This window comes from Athene cunicularia (assembly GCF_003259725.1).
Source record: "Athene cunicularia isolate RWA chromosome 2 unlocalized genomic scaffold, athCun1 chr2_part1, whole genome shotgun sequence".
NCBI classification, from domain to species: domain Eukaryota; kingdom Metazoa; phylum Chordata; class Aves; order Strigiformes; family Strigidae; genus Athene; species Athene cunicularia.
The window spans coordinates 35,190,975-35,209,273 of NW_020799095.1; the positions used below are offsets into that span (position 1 = coordinate 35,190,975).

General features: G+C 39.5%; 1 protein-coding gene across 3 annotated transcripts in view; it reads left to right on the forward strand.

Annotated features, from left to right (window-relative positions):
- APBB1IP (amyloid beta precursor protein binding family B member 1 interacting protein) overlaps positions 1–18,299 on the forward strand; it is a 51,458-nt gene that overhangs the window by 22,297 nt on the left and 10,862 nt on the right. For all 3 annotated transcript variants that reach the window (XM_026842082.1, XM_026842081.1, XM_026842083.1), the window contains exons 7-9: positions 3,799–3,873; positions 5,206–5,349; positions 8,756–8,866. In XM_026842082.1, the coding sequence (XP_026697883.1) occupies positions 3,799–3,873; positions 5,206–5,349; positions 8,756–8,866 (330 nt within the window). The remainder of the gene's footprint in view (positions 1–3,798; positions 3,874–5,205; positions 5,350–8,755; positions 8,867–18,299) is intronic.

Genomic DNA, 18,299 nt, shown 5'->3' on the forward strand with positions numbered 1-18,299 from the left:
AATTTGTTTACCTACCTTTATGCGCAAAAGGAGATGGCTGTATCCCTAAGTGGAAAGGGTTGTATGACTAGTGGTACTTTACAGTACAAGGCACAAAATTAACAAGCTGGCTATAAAATCTTTACAGGATTTCCTTTTTTGCAGATGAAATTTCCTGCTGATGTAAAGCCATAGATGGGTCATCAACTAGTTTCAACTCTGTCCTGTATAAGCACAGAGGGAAATGCTGATGTAATGTCTCTTAAGGATGTCATACCTGGCTAGCAGTACCTCTAAAAACTGCCACTGTAGCTCTGCATTAGTCTGAGTCAGGCAGAACGTCAAGGGAGAGCAACTGGCTTTGTGTCAGCTTCAGCTGGTCTGGGGTATGTAAGCACAGGGAATAATTCAGCAAAAACGCTCTGCTGGTCATCTCAGCAGCAAACAACCCAAACAGAGCAAACAAAGCAAATCCAGTGACAAAGTGTACTAGCATACTTTGTTTGGTTTGTTAAAATAACGCTTTATGTTTGCTTTCTTATCAGCCAAAGAGGATGAATCCATCCTGTTAAGTAAGCTCAGATCTCTATCAGGAGAAAGACATTGTCTTTTGAATCTAAAAAATAGCTAGTTCTTAGATCTGTAGACATAAGCAGAGACCTTCCCTGTAGCTACATCTTGTCCCGTTAATGACCTGACATCCCAAACCGAACATACGTTTCTCAGTGGTGTCCTCAGATGGGAAAGAGCTTGCCTTTTATCGTGACCTTTGACTACTGGACTTGGAATGACCTCTTGTGGACACATGTGGTTTGCCTGCTATAGGATGAATGCTTCTGATCAAAAATAGGAGACCACACAGTGATAAGTAGAGTGTACAGTCTGCTACCCAGGTTTTTAGCCACTGACAAATAATAAGTACCATATACTTCCAGATTTCAGGGCAGAGAGATAAAGGAGGTAATCAGCAATAAATGAAATGTGTGTTGACAGGTGAAAGATGACAGTGTACATCTGTGTAATGTTGGTTTAGGTGACATAGCCCTGTTTCCCTAATGAAAAAGCTGCGTTGTTAGAGATCCAGCATGGAGATCATTGCAAACTTTCTCTCTTTTTCTCTCATTGATTATGTCAGTACAGGGTGGTCTGTGTTTCTGCTAAATAAATGTCAGATGCCTGAACGTGAATCAGTTGTAATCAGGGGAGCTTTGTTTTCTTATTATCAGTGCACTGAAGGCTGACTGAGCCAGATGAATGCTTTCCCCACCGGCAGTAAAGCTGATGAGCCAAGCCTTGTTGAGACAATGATAAGATGTACCTACCTTGATAAATCTTCGTTGTGTATTTTAGGGGTTGTACTATGCCTTTATAATGACCTATAGAAAAAGGTAGATTACAGCTTGCCATGTCCCTCTGCTTTCCAAATCCATCCCAAAGTCTGGATGCCCAGCCCAGCCTAACAGTGCCTCTCAGGTTTCTCTTCATACCTTCATCAATGCAAAAGTGGGTGTGCCAGCATCAAGCCAGCAGTGCTGTGATAGTGCTCCCTGTCAAGAAAAGCTGTTGCACATGTAGAGAGGACTTGGCTGCAGCTGCTCAGAACAGTATCTTTTTTTTCCAGTGGGCTGAGTGGAGCATTGTCACTCAGTCAAACCTGTAGTTTTGGACTGCATAGGCAGGCATTGCTGTATGTGTTGTACTGAGAACACACTTTTAAGGAGGTTTCGTTTTGAGCTGGTTTGGATATTTTTCCACTGTGAATACTGTCTTCAGATGTAGTCACAAAGCTGTGGTCCTTAGTGTTTGCTTACCTTAATCCATGGACTGAAAATGTGCCCAGGCCGTCTGGAGCCAGCTATGTGCTGCTGCATGTCCTAGAGAAGAACATTGCTATATTTCCTAGCACAGCTGTCTATTGTATTGAATGTTCAAGTTTCTCTTCTTATGTTCGTACCACAGACATGGCATCAGCATAGGCCAAATTGCAGGTGTGTTTCTGATGTCCGCTGTCTGACTTAATGTGAACTTTTAAGAAAACAGTTTTTAAAGGTTTTTGAGACTATCCACACCTCTTCCCTTTCCTCTGTTGGTGCCCCTCCAAAAACCATCTGCTTTGAGGCTTGCATTCTGGCAGACAGCTGTTCACAGCACTGCTTGAAAAAGAAGCTGTGGTTGTGTGAAAGAACAGGGTTTCACTTTAGATAAACCTCATTGCTGAAGACATGGTATGATGGCAGGGCAGATTTGCCTCTTGTTTGTTTCTTATGCTGTGGCAACAGCATGTTCCTTCATTTACACACTTATTTGTCTTCTGGTAATGTTTGCATTTGTGTTGCAGTTTAGTTGTGGAGTTCTAGGCATGTAAGTATTGTTGCCACATTCTCACAGTCTTGAGACATGAAATAAGATGAAAAGTTAGATAAACTTTCAATTTTCTTCCTATAGAATTGCTGAAGAATTACAGAATTAGTAGTAATTAAGTGCGTAGCTTTCAGAATTTGTGGGGTTTTTCATTATTTTGTCTATTTCCAAGACAATAGTGTTTGTTTGTTTTATGCCCTTTGTTCTGCAAACTTAGCTGTTTGATTCCAGGGAAATCAGTAAGACTGTCCCATGTATAAGGTATTTTCCAAACCCAAGCTTCTGTTCTGCATATACTTTTGTTTAGAAAACGATAAAACAGGAGAACTTTGAGTGTTATCATTCGGGCCTCAAGCCCATGGATCCAATGCTACTTGATGCATGGCATAGCTCCTTGATCTACTTCCTTGCTTCATGCCCAGCTGCCTTACTGTCTGCAGGCAGCTGGGCTCTGCTATCTGGCCATGCTTGCTGTTGAGCAAAACCACTGCACATGCTCCAGCACACAAGTCCTAGAATGCTGCTGAGCTACCTTCCCACTGTCTGAATTTGCACATATGTCCAGGTGTTCTCCTTGTGTCCATCTGTACAATGCAGATGGATGCAAAATTGGTTTTTCTGTTTAACAGTGGGTGAATTTATTTTACTAATAACTGTGTGCATGAGACAATGTGCTTCCTTTTTTGCAGGGGCGCACAGGCACTGGGTCCTCTGAGGGCAGCTGCAGCTTCATGACCCACTTGTCACAGAAGTGGAGGGTCATTTTAAAGCGTAGGCTTTTGTTTCAGTAGGCTGGAGCACATGTGCTAAGATATCATGGTGATCATTTCTTCTGATTTCTTCTAGGTTTTTGAATACCTTCTTCACTGCATAAAAATACTTTGCAGAGCATGAGCAGGGGTTTAAAAGTAGAAATAACTTTGGATAAAGGCTGTGGCATATAAGCACTTTTATTTAAAATTAAGAGCTGAGTTATATCCAGAGTGCCAGATATGAAGGTGCAAATTACCAAACTTGGTTATTAGGAAAAATGCTTTCTAGCATTTTGATACTGCATTGTATTCATTGCCTGTCAGTATACAATAAAATGTTATGTTCCTTATCACCTGTAATAACATAGGAAGCAGTGAAAATTGGAATGATAAAATCAAATGCAGTAGTCCAGTAAAACAGCCAAAACTATAAACAAGTGTTTTTAAAATTTTGGGAGGCTGTTAATACATAGGCAAAATTAATTTTGCATTATTTTTTGAGTTATTTTTAGTATAAAACCTATAAGCAGGCAGCTGTGATCAAAGTTTTCCATAAGAAGAGACCATAACCATCTGCCTCTTGCATCTGCTGGCTTGGGTACTCAGTATTGAAAGACTGAGTAACTATTGGATGGGTTTGTAGTGATCTGGTTACTTGTATTGCCATCTTTATAATAAACACTAATTTCTTTTGTGTTTTAATCAGAATTTCTACCTGGCAAACAAAGGGAAGAATGAAAGCAAAGAAATGAATGATAAAAACAAAGAGGCTTTACTGGAGGTAAGCCAACTTTCTAAGCTGATGATAGAAATGTCACCAAAACTCTGCCACCATCTGCATCTGCTCTGCAGTGTTTAGTTGTTTGGGTAAATGTGTAACAAGAGGAAGTTCTGTGATGGTTAGTGTCTTTGTGTCTAAGGTTTAATACGTGGATTTTCCTCTGCATCTGCCACTCACCGTTAAAAATGAAGATTATGTCCCCTATCAGCAAAATTAAAAAATAGAGAATCATTTTGTTGTTACAGACCCCAGCGCCATGAAATGTTTTTACTTAGTGCTTCTATGAAAAGTAATGCTATGATAATAATAAAAGCAGTTACACAGATGTGAATAAAGAAACAGCAGTGCCACACCCTTAAGCCAGCATTTATGACTTTATATTGATAGTAAGGTTGATGAGTAGCAAACAATTATCTTTGGGTTAGAAGCAGATGTACTTCTCGCTACCTCAAATTATTAGCTCTACTACAACAGAAAAAGAACCTTTGCACTTTTTCAGAAAGTCTGTTTAGCCTCTCGCCTTTCCTGCTGGAGTTTTACTTCAGTTGTGTGTTTGAGAGAGAAAAATCCAGAGTTATATGAAAGAAAAGTTAATCACAGTTCTCTTGGCAAGCATTTTGGCTTCGGTAGAAGTTCACAAAGGAAGGAAATGCTGTTCTCAGGTGACTGAGGATTCCCATTTCAAAATTAGTGCATCTCATGAAGGCACCAGATGTCAACCAACAGAAGTCCTGGTAAATTCTAAATGAAAACATCAGTGATAAGTGTGTTGGCATTAAAAATTACTCAACAGTAGGTCCTTCAAACAAACAATGAAGTGTATTTGTTTAAACAGTGTTGTAAATGCTAGCATGTATTTAAAAATGAAAGCAAGTGATTTTTTTTCTTTAGCTGTTTTTAGAGCTCTACACGATCTCTAAAGATTCTCTCTGCAGAAGTATTTCTCTACAGAACCTAGAGATGCAGCGATAGAGAAAACCCACCAGCAGCAATACCAATCATTCTATTTTATGACTTTCTACTGAGAACATATGTGTCTAGTTAAGACCTTTCATAGGTTTTTGCTTGACCCTTTTGAGAGTGGAGGTTTTGCGAGCCTTCTTTACCAGTATGAACACCCAACTTGCATGGCCATCTTACCACATTAGCTTGGAAAAGTTTCCTGTGCCTGTCTAAGGTGTTCATCTCCCTGGTAAATGCATTCTCCATGTTCATATGTTCGCTGTCACAGGAAATGTCTTTATTTTTCAAGGGAGCATTTTCTGCTGTTTATTAATAGGGTTGTGCTTAAATCAATTTATATTGTGTATTATTATTATTCTTGTTGCACAGGAAAGCTTCTGTGGGGCATCTGTCATTGTGCCAGAGCTTGAAGGAGCCCTTTATTTAAAAGAAGATGGAAAAAAGTCCTGGAAGAGGCGTTATTTTCTTCTACGAGCTTCTGGAATTTATTATGTACCCAAAGGAAAAACCAAGGTCAGGAAGCCAAATAATCCTTTTAGCAGTAAAACAATTCATGGAGGTGAAAGTGAAGAACTCCCAAGGTGACATTTTAAGAACACTATCTGATGCATCTGAGAGGTTTGGGGGTTTTTTGCTTTAACTTTGACTACGCCACTTGTGCAAATATTAGAATGTAGTCACTAAATCCTGTCACATTTCTCCCCTTTCGATTTCTATGGATAGATAAAAGCATTAATAAAATAGTACTCCTCTGGAAGTCAGAAAGGGAAAGAAAAATAGCACAGCACCCTTCAGCTGGTGTAATGCTGCCAAAACACTTCACTGTTATGTGGGTTACCTGTGGAAGAATATTTAAAAATTCTTAAGTAAACTCATTTCTTACCACAAAAAAGGTGGAATTTTACTTTTATACTTTCTGCACCAGCAACTAGCATGCAGAAATGCTATACATTTTTTCCAACAGAGATCTTTGACTGGAGGATGTGTTGTGCCTTTTAAGGCGTCTTAAGTCTGCCCTTTGTGTAGAAAGAATGAGACAGAAGCATTCACCTGACTGAATCAGATGCAGTGACATTTAGTATTGCAAAATATTTAAAGAGTCTGAATTGCAGTGCTGGAGAAGGAAAGGGGTCCTGGATGTGTTGCATATAAGGGTGGCTGTTTCCACAGTGATGAGGTGGAACGGTGGCTTCTGGGACTGGTGGTATTTTTCTTTTTTTTTTATATTCTGAAAACCACTTCTGTTACCACTTATGGCTCTGCTAATGCTTCATATTTGAAAATTCTGGTGCTGCTGCTGCTTTAACATTTAGAGCTTAAACGTTACGATTTGTGCTGTGAAACTTAACTGTTCTGCTATTCCCTGACTAAATTGCAAAGAAAAAAAATTAAGTTGATAGCTTATAAAGCAATGCAGTGCTGCTTCCGCTCCAGTGACCTGTGTTTATATCCAAATCTCAGTGAAACACAGACCTAGCTTACTTTGCTTTCACAGCAATTTATTTTGTCTTTACCTGATCCTGATAAAGGCTTTCAGTCCTCAAATCACGTTGCATACACACCAATGTCCTATCAATTAGAAACTAGAAAGCTATTTAGTAGGCATTTAAGGTGGAAAGAGTGTAAGAATAGTCAAATGAAAAGTCCATCTTGGACACTTCCTTCTAGCCTGCCTCCAGCGATGGCTAGTATACAGTGCCAAAGCTTGGCAAGCATCTACTGACAGTTACCCAGCTTTTTCGTCATCCAGTGATACCCATTTCAGTGACTTTCCATCATAGTGCAGATGAGGAAAGTGCTTTCTTTTTCAGGTGATAGACTGCAAATACAGTCTCAAGATGGATCCATGCAGTCACCTTATAACACCTCTTTTATTTTAACACTTTATTGCTTGTTAGTCATTAGAGCCTGTGTACCGCCCTGCCTATAACTGAGCAATTTTAAGGAACTGCGTGAGTGCTTCAAACACTATATTACCAGTTCAGCCACTCACAGGGATTGAGGATGTTGAATCTAGTTCTTTAGGAGATAGTCACAGCTCTTTAAAATGGTATCACAATCACCTGTTTGCTTCTGCTTCTGTAACAGCCTTCAGCAAAGCGATGCATTTATCTGTGCCTAAGCCATTCCAGAGAAAGTCAAGTCTCTTAGCTCAAATACGTGTTTAATGGTGATATAAGTTTGTTACTGGACTCTGTATTGGAACAGCTGCGGCTCAGGTACATGTGTCTTTTTTGGAGACAATAATCACGGGTAAATGAGCAGGCTGCAGTGAGGATGCTAAATATCTTAAAGTGCTGCAACAGAATTCAGTAGAGCTTTCCAGTCAAAGCCCTTAAATTTTGAGAGTTCATCCTACATCAGGGTGGTATAAAGAGTGCACATGCACCTTGGTGTGGTCATTCAGTTGTGGGTAGAGTGATCTTTCACTGAGGTACAGAAACAAACGGTTGGTCTCTCCAGCTGCTGCAGCTGTTTTGAAATTCATCATACAGTCATGTTTTCACTTGTTACAAAAAAGCAAAGCAGTCTGACATACCTTTGGCACTTCGTGTTGACTGTAAAATACATTGCACACGTGAAAGTACAGGGACCTGTTCGGTTCATTTTACACATGTGCCATTGGTATTTTTTTGTTGTTTGGGGATTTTGTTAACAAACTAGTCACCAGTCAGCACTGCTGTCTTAATTTCTTTATTTCTTCATCACTACTTTATTTATATCCCATTCAAAAACATCACTGTTAATGGACAGGGTCACAAACCAACACAATCAGAATTGCAGATACAATTTTAAAATTTCTCTCTGTTAATTGTGTTGCTTTGTCATGTTAACATTTCAGAAATACTTGCAATATAAGTGCCTTTGTTCCTTGCATAAAAATTTGTTCCTTACTTAGAAGAAAACTGCATGCATATTGGTCTTAATTGCTATTACCTGATTCATAAAGGAAAGGAACAACTCATTATACTGCATGGATTTGAGCATGTTTGGGAATTTAGTGTTGGAAAATCCTAGGTCCACACAGTTAATGACAAAATCCCTGACATCAGCTTCAGGGGAGGCAGGAGAGAGAGAAGCCCTGTCTACATACAGTATAGAGTGTTTCCTCCCTCCACAAATCTTACTTGCAAACTCAGTTTGTAAATAAACCCAACTCAAGGGCTTACTGTAATGAAAGTGTCAGTAGGAATGAGAATAGCATAGAAGAACCATCATATGTGGAAATATAACCCCATTCGTAGGGGTAGTGAAGGTTTGTGGTTTGTTATTTTCTTTTTTCACAATTTCCTGATTTCTCAATTTAGCTAACAGTGACCATGTGGCATGGCCATCTTTGCATTTCCACTCAAAGGATTGCAAAAGTTATGCTTTGTATGCAGAATTCTGCACTGAGAAGTGTGCCAGCAACAGAAACCTTGTTACTTTAGCAACATATTGTGAACAAGCAAGTATTATGATAAACAGAAAAGGAATGATGCCAGGAAATCTGAGAAAATTAAAAGCAAACCAGATTAAATGTGTGCTTATTTCCTGATGAGAGTTTGTTACATGTGCCAAACAAGCTCTCAAAGCAATGTAGAACTCCAAACCTTCTTTCTCCACTCTTCTGAGGGTGTGGTTTTAAGGCCTGTATCTGTTTTACTAAAGTTATTTCTTACTATGGTGTTCTGTTTGGTCAGTGCAACAGCAAAATGTTGCACTGTGTTATATATTATCCCTAATATGTACTGACCATTTTCCAATTGTTAAAGAATGTGCACACTTAAAATTAATCTTTCCTCAGTCAACTTCATGACAGTTTATTTTTTTAAATAAAAAGCATTGTCATTCATGCATTTGAAAAAAGTTCTGTTAATGAGTTTCACATCAAAATTCAATTTGTTCTAACAGTGATGTGCTTGGTTTTTATTTACAGACATCACGGGATCTGGCATGCTTCATTCAGTTTGAGAATGTTAACATTTATTATGGTTCTCAACACAAAGTAAAATATAAGGCACCTACAGATCACTGCTTTGTCTTAAAGGTAATGTACAAGAAAAATAAGTTCTGCAAGTGTCATACACAGTTTCTTTTATATGTAAACATGTTTGAGTTTGAAGCTCCAGGGACCCTGATGAGATGGAATACCTCCTGCAAAATCATGTTAATTTTTTTCTTCGCTTCATTGTTGATCAGCAACGTACCTTTAGAAACTTAATTTTAAGCACTGGTAGTCCTATGATGTATGTCTACAATGCATCTGTAAAGTTGTCTTCAAAACAAGGCTGAATATGCTTCCAGTGACTGTTCAGGTGACTGGACATATCTGGACAAAAAGCAGATGCATGGTCCCTAATGTTGACATTATGAGCACTATGTGCCATGTACTAAAAACTGTGTCTGTGTTTTATTTGCAGTGTAGTCATACCTGTTGAATGGTTTGTAGAAGTGAGATACAAAATCTTGCAGAAATAGGCATCTCAGATGGCATATTTTATTGCACAACTATTTGTAGTAGGAGGGCAAAAGAGTTTGTTCATCCACTCAGGAAAATCAGTGCTGGCTGTTGAAGTAAGTATCTCATTGCTGCCTCTCCAGCTAATAGCACTGCAAAGAGGCTGGAAATACTGCATTTCTCTCAGGAAAGGAAAAGTAGCCCATGCTTTTCACGTAGTTCAGATAGCAGAAATGAAGCTTTGAGGTTGCAGTAATTAGGCCTTGTCCACTATCTGTAATTAATACAGATTTTAGAATACAGTGGGATTACTGTGTACAAGACAGAAGATTATCTTGTTGCTGCTTCTGTATTTAAAGGCCTGCAGTGCAGACAAGATATTAGAGAACTATAATAGTATCTTTCCATCTCAGAAAAAAGTATGGGAAACATTCACATCAGAGGTCACTTATAATACCAATTTCTGGCTGTAGCTGCACACTTACAGCACTTTTTTATTAAGTTTGAAAATGTGTGCTAGCCTAATTTACATTTGGCCAAGCAGAAGTGGTTTATAGACCCAGACTTACTTTCTGAAGCAGATGTATCCAATTAACACAGATGAGCAGTTTTAATACTATAGTTCTCTACAAAGTGCTCTGCAAAAAGCACTTTATCTTTATTTGTAAAACAGGGGTGAGCCTTTTGAAGTTAATATGTAAGCATTATTTCTAAAAAATACAACTTCTAATAAAAAAAAAAAAGGGGAGCTGATTCAAAAATAAGCGGAAATTGATTTTCTAAACAGATGACTGGTCAAAGAAGTATCTGACTAATTTAATAACAGTCATGTTCTGTTCAGCTGAAAATAAAAGCATGATTTTTTTTAAGTGTATGTAGAAATGTATTTAACTGATCACAATGATGAGAAGAACTTTCAGGACTTATTGCCATTTTTTGTGAAAAGAGGTATGCTTAAATAAGAACTTACACCAAAAAGTCACAACTCGACTGAAATTGCTTTATTGGATATGCATTGTTAGCAGTGTACCCTCATTGTGAAATATGAAGAACAAGATCAAAAGCTCACTGGGGAAAGCTCTATGTGTATTAGGCTTATAAATGTATGAAACCTACTTGGCAAAACTGTTTGCTTTGGTGCTTCTAAGGTGTGTTTTCAGTATGCTAGAATAGACATCATATTGGTAACATCATTATTTCTGACCAACACTACTTAGTGATGAATATATTACAGTGATTGTTCATTTTAATTCTCAAGAATCAGCATTTGGTAGATTCCTGACTGACTCAGTTTCAGATTTGTCTTCTTTTAAGAGCTGTCTCTTGCAGTGACTGGGGTTGGTCAGGGAGTATGGGACAAGTATTGGTAACTTCAAATCTTCTGTTGCTTCAAAAGGGGAAGCCTCCCGCGTAGGGTGGATTTCTGAGGTTGATGCAATGGAGAGTTTCAATAATTTATTATAATTTCTGTACATTAATTTGAATTCCGTATATACCTTTCTGAAGGCATACAGATGAGATTAGTTTTGTCATATCCTTCTTTTTGAAGGTTGGAGCTGAGGATGTAATACATCTTGAGGGCTACGGGAAAGAGCAAAGATAAATGTTAGTCTCTCTGATTGGATCCTTGATGACACAAAAGTGTGTGAATAGGAACACAGAGCCATTTATTACACTTAGTTACATTTTGTTCCTGTCTGTTTTTGTATGGAATTCTCCCAGAAGAAAATATCTCTCTTGTTGGGAGAAACTTGTCCTGAGATGTCAAAGGAAGACAAACCTTCATCCTTGAGATATTTCTCATCCTGCCATATTTTGAGAATAAAGTCCTCGAGATGAAATGATAGTACTTTTGCAGACAGGTGCAGTCATCAGCCAAGTTACTTGCTCTGCTGTGTTTCAAACTTAACAGAAGAAACTGCCCAGCTCAGAGGCAAGAGACCAACTTGTACTTCATAGCACAGGAGAAATGCAAGGACATAGCGACTTCAGCAGTATCTTGCTGTGTGCTAGGTGGAAAATCCTGTTGAATTCAGAACCAGACATGATTTCCCAGCTTTGAGTTGAAAAAAATACCATATTTATTTCTGACTGGTTAAGATAATTGGCATCCTTACTTCAAGAGCAGGGCGAATGCCCTTTGTTCATTCAAATGGCAGCAAATGGCCCATGAGGTGGGCTAATTTGGAGTTGCATATGGCCTCATGCTTGAAGGACACATCCCTTCTTTTCCTTCAGTCCCCATTTGAATGGTGAGCCTTCTAAACAAATAACTAGGCTAAAACCAGTAACATTTGTACTTGCCTTCAAAAGTCCTGTCTTGTATTAACAGGGAGAGAAGGTCAAATATTTTCCTCCCTCCAACCTTGGCCATCTTTATGGTGTGTCTTTTGGGGGGAAGAGCCCTCAAGAGATTATAAGAACAAGCAAAGCACTCCTACCATTTCTGTGTCTGTGTGCCAGGCATCACCACAAATTTACAGGAAAGAAGTACCCTATAACTAATGTCAATCACAACCCTGATGTCTTGGCTTTAGCTAGAACAATGAGATTTCTCTGGTTGTCTTACACTGCCCTGCGCTATATGGGCTTTTCCTGACATATCTTTGTTGCTTCACCTTGATCTCTGTAAATGGGATGCAGGCTTTTTCTCCAGTTTATTCTTGGGCTGCAGTCAAGTGAGAGGCTGATAGAAACAAGGAGCCTTTGGTCCTAGGGTCTGTCCCAGCTAACATGCATCTATCCAACCACTGGGAGCCAGCAGCTCCCTCTGTCCTGTTTCTTTTTTAATCTAGCCATTTAATTTCAACTTCAGTTCTCATACCTGTGTTACTTAGCTGATGTTGGCTTGGGTACTGGTGTTAGTGTAGCAACAAGATCATGCACCTTGTGGGCAGATTGCTTTGACAGTTGCCAGAAGCTGGGGTAGGTAGGTTTTGCAGCCTTGTGATGTTGGAGCTGCACCTAGACTAGCTATTTTAAGCTAGCTCAAATATAAATATTCTCATCTGGAGATCCATCCTGTAGGATGTTCATCTTGCAGCTAGAGAAGCATGGTGTGTTATGAGTGCTCCTTGCCTATTCTTCCTTCTTCATTATATCAGCACCCCATTGTATGTACTGTAGTTCAGAACAAAAATGGGGTGCGTTTTGCTTATTTGTTAACCATCAAGACACTGAAGAGGTAATGGGGAAAAGGTTGGTGTGCCCAAAAAAATTCAAAAGCACATCACGGTGTCTTAACAGCAAAAGAGTGGGCACTTTGCTGAGCTTATTCAGGAGTTTTCTTTCAGGATGATTGGGGAGACAACTGCAGTAACTGAACAAAGCAGTTGCTGCCTCATATCAACTCCTCTTCAGGCCACAGAGAGACCAGCTGGGACCAACTGAAAAGAGAACAGCTGGCTGGTTGGTGTCAGAGAGCAGGGTCACCTTTAGCAAACCAGAACTGATGTGGCTGGGTTCTAAGGACGAGAGTGCAGCCTGGTATGGAGGCTCTGATGGAGTTGTCTTTCAGGAATCCTTAGACTTTGTGGCAGCTATAAAGCTTGGACTGGTTTATTTCCCAGTAGCTACTTGGTCTGTGCTGAGCTATAGCCTTCTTAAATTCAATTGTTCTATACCACTGCTAAACAAGCCTTCCTCCCTCAAAGGATGTCCCACATTTATAAACCAAAAAGCAACACAAAGAACCCTCAACATATTAAAGAGCACCTCTGAATAAAGTAAATACTTTTGGGGCATCTGCTCCTGTAAACAGATTCCTCCTATTTTCTACTTATCTTAAATGCTTACAAAAATTTAAAGAAACTCCCCCCCTTCACTTTGACATCAGATAAAGTGAGTCTTTTCTTAAAAGAGACCTCCATATGCAGAAAAGAGGAAAGGGCAGCCAGGTGTTAAAGATGACCCTCACTCAAACCTGCATCTGTCAAGGTCAGATCTGTCCCTCTGTTCCAGGGACATGAGGTGGGAGAGAGTAGCAGCACAGCTCTCCCTGCCACCCTGTAGAGAATGTGGCCACTCCTGGGAGAGAAACAGCAAGGGAATAAAAAATCTCTTTTTCACAGAAAAAGTAATTTCACACACTGCAAGTTGGAGTGGTTTGGTTCCTCACAATCATCTTTGCATATACGAATGCAAATTTTCATGCATAGGTTCCCTGTAGATCCTCTCTTTCACAATCATGGAAAATGCTGTGGAAATGAATGAGACCTTTTGTGATTTATTTCATATTCTGAAGCTGAAAACCCTCAAACCCAAGAGATTCCACCATGAAGGAAGAGATCTGTCATGCTAGCAACAGTATCCATTGCACTGAGCAGCAATTGTGAACATAATGTTTTATTTTGTACATTAAGAGTGTCGGAGTGTGTGTGTGTGTGCGTGTGCAGGCTAGCTAGGAGCTGGTTTTGTCACACCATGTTGAAAAATTCTTCAAAGCAGGCAAATAGCAAGGTAATCTATATGCAAATTTGCTGGTTTAGTCAGTCTGATGTGCCTGTGACAAAGAGTGGATTTAATTATAGTTTATTGGTGCTGGTTGTGCTTGAGTAATCTGGAGGTAATGGTGCATAATGCTGAATTAATCTAGGATGAAAAAAATTGGTTTCCTGGGGATAAACTGAGACAAAGGCAAATCATCCTCTATTTCCACAGCTGGGTACATTTTCCTGTGCAGGCTAAACAGCTAAATTTTCCTGGTGTCATTTGGAAACTCCAGGATTTTTTAAAAATTTCAAATGATCCTAAGAATTTTGGAAGTAAATGTGCAAGAAGAAAAGCTTCTGTTTCCAACGGTGGCCTCGTTTTAGCAGGTAATTTGGTATTTAGTCACTCTGCTCCTGACTCCCTCCTCCCTCATGCACAGTATGCTTCGTCGCAGGCTGAGTCATGTACATAATGCATTCAACACAATGACAGTTAAGAGGTAGAAGGTGAGAATTAGCATTGTTTGAGATAGAGAATAATAGGAAAAAGACATAGACCAAATGGCTAGTGCGGGAAACGAGGACAGAAAACAGGAGATTTTTATTTCTTTATGTGAAAGATTTGAAAATTGTTGTGTTAGCGTGAATGCTTCAGAGTAAAATTCATTGCTAGATAAACTGAAAAAGCAAAAGCAGAAATACTCTGTATCACACTTTCAGATATGTGGGATTACATAGTACATGGACACAGTTTTGCAAGATTAATACATAAATAATGGGGAGAATAAGGACAGAGAATGGACAGTAAGAAATGGAATATAATAGCTTTGGAAAATATTATTTGCTGCATAAAGCAGTCCTCTTTGGTTACAATGACTATTACATATATTTTTAACTACCTAAAAATTTTATCTCAGTCATTAGAGAAATGTAGGTCAAAAGAATAATTTCCTTATAATAGGACAGTTAAATGTTTTATCTGTACAGTTCACACATGTCTTCAAAACATCAGTTCAGCCTGGTCATCTTAATGTGTGGAGTGCATAGCATCAGAATTTGACCATGTTTAATAGTAGATGACAAATTTGAACCACTTCAGTGTGATTTTTTTGAAAGGTTCTGAGTATTAATTCTACTTGCAGTCATGGGAGACAGATGAGTCTCAGCTTTTCTGAGAAGCTAGCTTAGCACAAGTTCATCAGTAGAAGGTGTATCCAGAACATTGATCATTTTGTGAAAATTTGGCCTGAAACCAAAGCTTTTGATCCAAAGTTAGTCACTCTTTATGCTTCTGACTGTTGTTTCTGCCTCAGAGACTGAGCAATGATCCATGTATTTTGGGGTAAGGAATCCAATGAGATGCCTGAATAACTTCAGTTTACTTTTCATCTTCAGTGTTGGAAGAAGGCAAAGCAAAAGAACATTTTATTGGAATAATCTCTTAATTTCATGCACACATGGCCTTTAGTCATTTGTTTTGGCACAAACCATAGAAACCACATCGTTCAGTTCCCATTTCATCAGGTTTTCAGTGTGTTCTTATCTTTTTTTGCCTTAGGCAAAGAGTTTACTTTATATCTGAAAATATAATCTGTGCACAAATATTTTTTTAAGCTTCTCCAGAAAATAAGGTCTTTATATTCAAGTGCTTCTGCTTTCCTTATCTCTAGGCAGTTGATACTTGTCGAGGAGACAGTGGGTCAGAGGAGATCACTAGATTCAGTTCCAAACCTTTTCAGTGCTTTTCCAGGTGGAACATGGCACATCCTTTTGCAGGGTATCTGATGTTTGAGGTGCTTGGCCCTTAATAAGTAATTGGACAGGTGTCCATCCCACACTTCTAAAAATCAAGGCCAATGATGTGACTAATTCTTCACTACTAAGAGTTTTGACATAGAGAAAAAGATCACTGTAGTCAAATCATGTTGCGTTTTGATACACTGTATTATTTTGAAGCACTTTTCAACTTTTTTTTCACAAAAATTCCAGAGTCTCTTTCTACTTATTATCACTTTTCATTCAAACTAGGACTTCTGGGGTGGTTACTTTTCCAACAGTTGTCTTTCATAATTCATTTTGGTGCTGCATGTTTCAGAAGTGAAGGTGATAAACCTTTTCAGAGGAAGTTTTCACTTTGTTGTCAGATGATTTTAATGACCTTTTCAGGACACAGTATGCACCATATAAGAAAATAATTTATCTGTCTATATGTGTAAGACGTGTAAGCTGTGGCATACTGAGGTTAGTGTTACTTTGCCTAAAAATACAGTATTTCTCACATGACTGTCATTATTGATACTGTTATGACCTCTGTTAGTCTCACAGAGAGGTTATTACAGGGGCTATGAATCTAGTTTAGCAAAACCAGACTTGCATAGTGACTACAGATCCTTACATCTGTGTGCTGTACTGAACAACTATCCTGAGACACAGGAGCTTTGAAAGAAGGAAGGTAATTCACAAGGATCTTCACACCAAGTCATCATTTCCAGGGACTTTCAGCTGTCCAGATTCTTCTTTGAATTGATTATTCTGAGTCAGCATTTTAATGTACTATCTAATAGATTTTGCATGTGACCTGAAGTTTTTAGTGGAGACTTGAGCTTGTAAAGTCAGTGTTGACAGCAGAGACTTCTGCCATTTGTACTGCCAAATTCCACTATGGTACAGTTCTTCCCAAGTGAGGAAGCTGCTGGGGTGGGGTGTGACAGTTCTTGGCTGAAACGTTACACCTTCCCATCCAAAGTAGCATGCTTCATGCATCTAAAAGGCCCAGGAAGCCAAATGCCATATCTGAGCCACTCTCTAATAATCTTGTACAGCTAGAAACCTTCAGTATTAAGATTGGTGTTGCTGATGCTTGGTCCCGTGGTCTGGCCTTGGACACAGCTGCACTGGCAGCACAGAACAGTCCTACTTAGACCTGATCCAAAGCCCAGGAAAGGCAATGGGCATATTTCCAGTCAACCTCAGTGTACTATGGGTCCAGCACAAAGTTACAATTTAGGTGGCATTGGTAAAGTCATAAAAAAAGAGCCAGTGCTGATGCTTCTTGGAAGGTGAGAGACAATACAGTTCTTAGCTGTTACGAAGATACATACTGCCTGAACGGCTTTGAGGTGTTTAACCTTCCTTATGAGAGCTGGGTGTTCAGCAGCTTACTAGTTTGGTCCCTAATTGACAGAATATACTTGCGACTCTGCATTTAATCATGGTTGCTGATTGGAGTAATTTAATCAGGGAACTGATTGGGGTCATTTGGAATAGGCCCCACTGGTGAATGTCAGTAGTAAAGATGGATTGCCCAGTGGAGACAATAGCTAGTAAAAGATAGGGGTAGAGAGTAGGCAGTAAATAACTCCATGTTGTCTCGCATGGGATACTCTAGCCTTGTTCACTGACAGTTCCCTCTTAACTTCTCCGGATGTTGAGAACCCCACAGTCTCAAAATATTCATAGGGTAAGCAGTGAGGTGAGGAAGCTTGCTGATAATGCTACATTATTCAGATCTTTGAAGAAAGGACAGACTGAAGAATTCTGGAAGGCTATTGTGAGGCTTAGGTTCTGGACAATACAATCATAAATAATGTATGATCTAGGTATACGCACAGTAATGTGCATAGGGACAAATGCGATCACAACATCACCTGTGAAATTACTAACTTTGAGCTGACCTGTACCATTGAGGAGAAAGATACTGATATGGTGTATAACTTGGTGAAAGCTTTGTTTCAGTGCTCAGTGGTGGCCAGATATGTAAATCAAGCATTAGGAATAATTAGGAAAGGCACAGATAATGAAACAGGGAACATTGCCATACCATGGCACAAGTCCATGGTTTCCCCTCACAGGTGCAGTTCTGGTCCTCTCACCAAAAAGAGGATATAATAAACTTGGAAAAGCATCAAGGAGGAGCAACAAGGATAAACAAAGGTACGGAATGATCTTGACTTGAAGAATGACTTTAGAGACTAGAAGCCTGTTGGCTGGAAAAGGGACAACTTGTCAGGAATATGATGCAGACCTTTAGGCTCAGGAGTAGCATGGAGAGGTGTGGATGGGGGTCAGCCATTCAGTTTCTCTTCCAAAACCAGAATGTTACACAAAGCTCATAGCAGTCAGATTCAGAGCAAACGCAGCTGGCTCTTCATAGTGTGTAGCTGACCTGGGAAGGTTGTTGCTAGAAGATGTTGTGGATGCCAGAACTCACTCTGGGCTCAATAAAAGACTGAATAAGTACCTGGAGGAGAAATCTATTGAAGAACCTAAATATGGAAAAACCCCATCCAGCTCAGAAAACCCCCTGATGTGGAAATAGTTGCAGACAGGGAGAGTACAGAGAAGGAAGTATCATACGTGCTTGTCTTGTTCTTTCTTTTCCCTCAGTATCCTTTTGTGGCCACTGTCAAAGTCCAGATACTGGGTTCAGGGACATTTGATCTGACACAGTACAGGTGTGTGAAACTGATGTTTCTGTAGGGTGCCCCAGAGGAGAGGTCTGCAGCAGCCCCTCTGAGCTCCCCAGCAGCAGATTCCTGTGGCAGGGCAGTGTCTATGTGAAGCACCGTTACCTAGCTTGCTCTATGCCATGT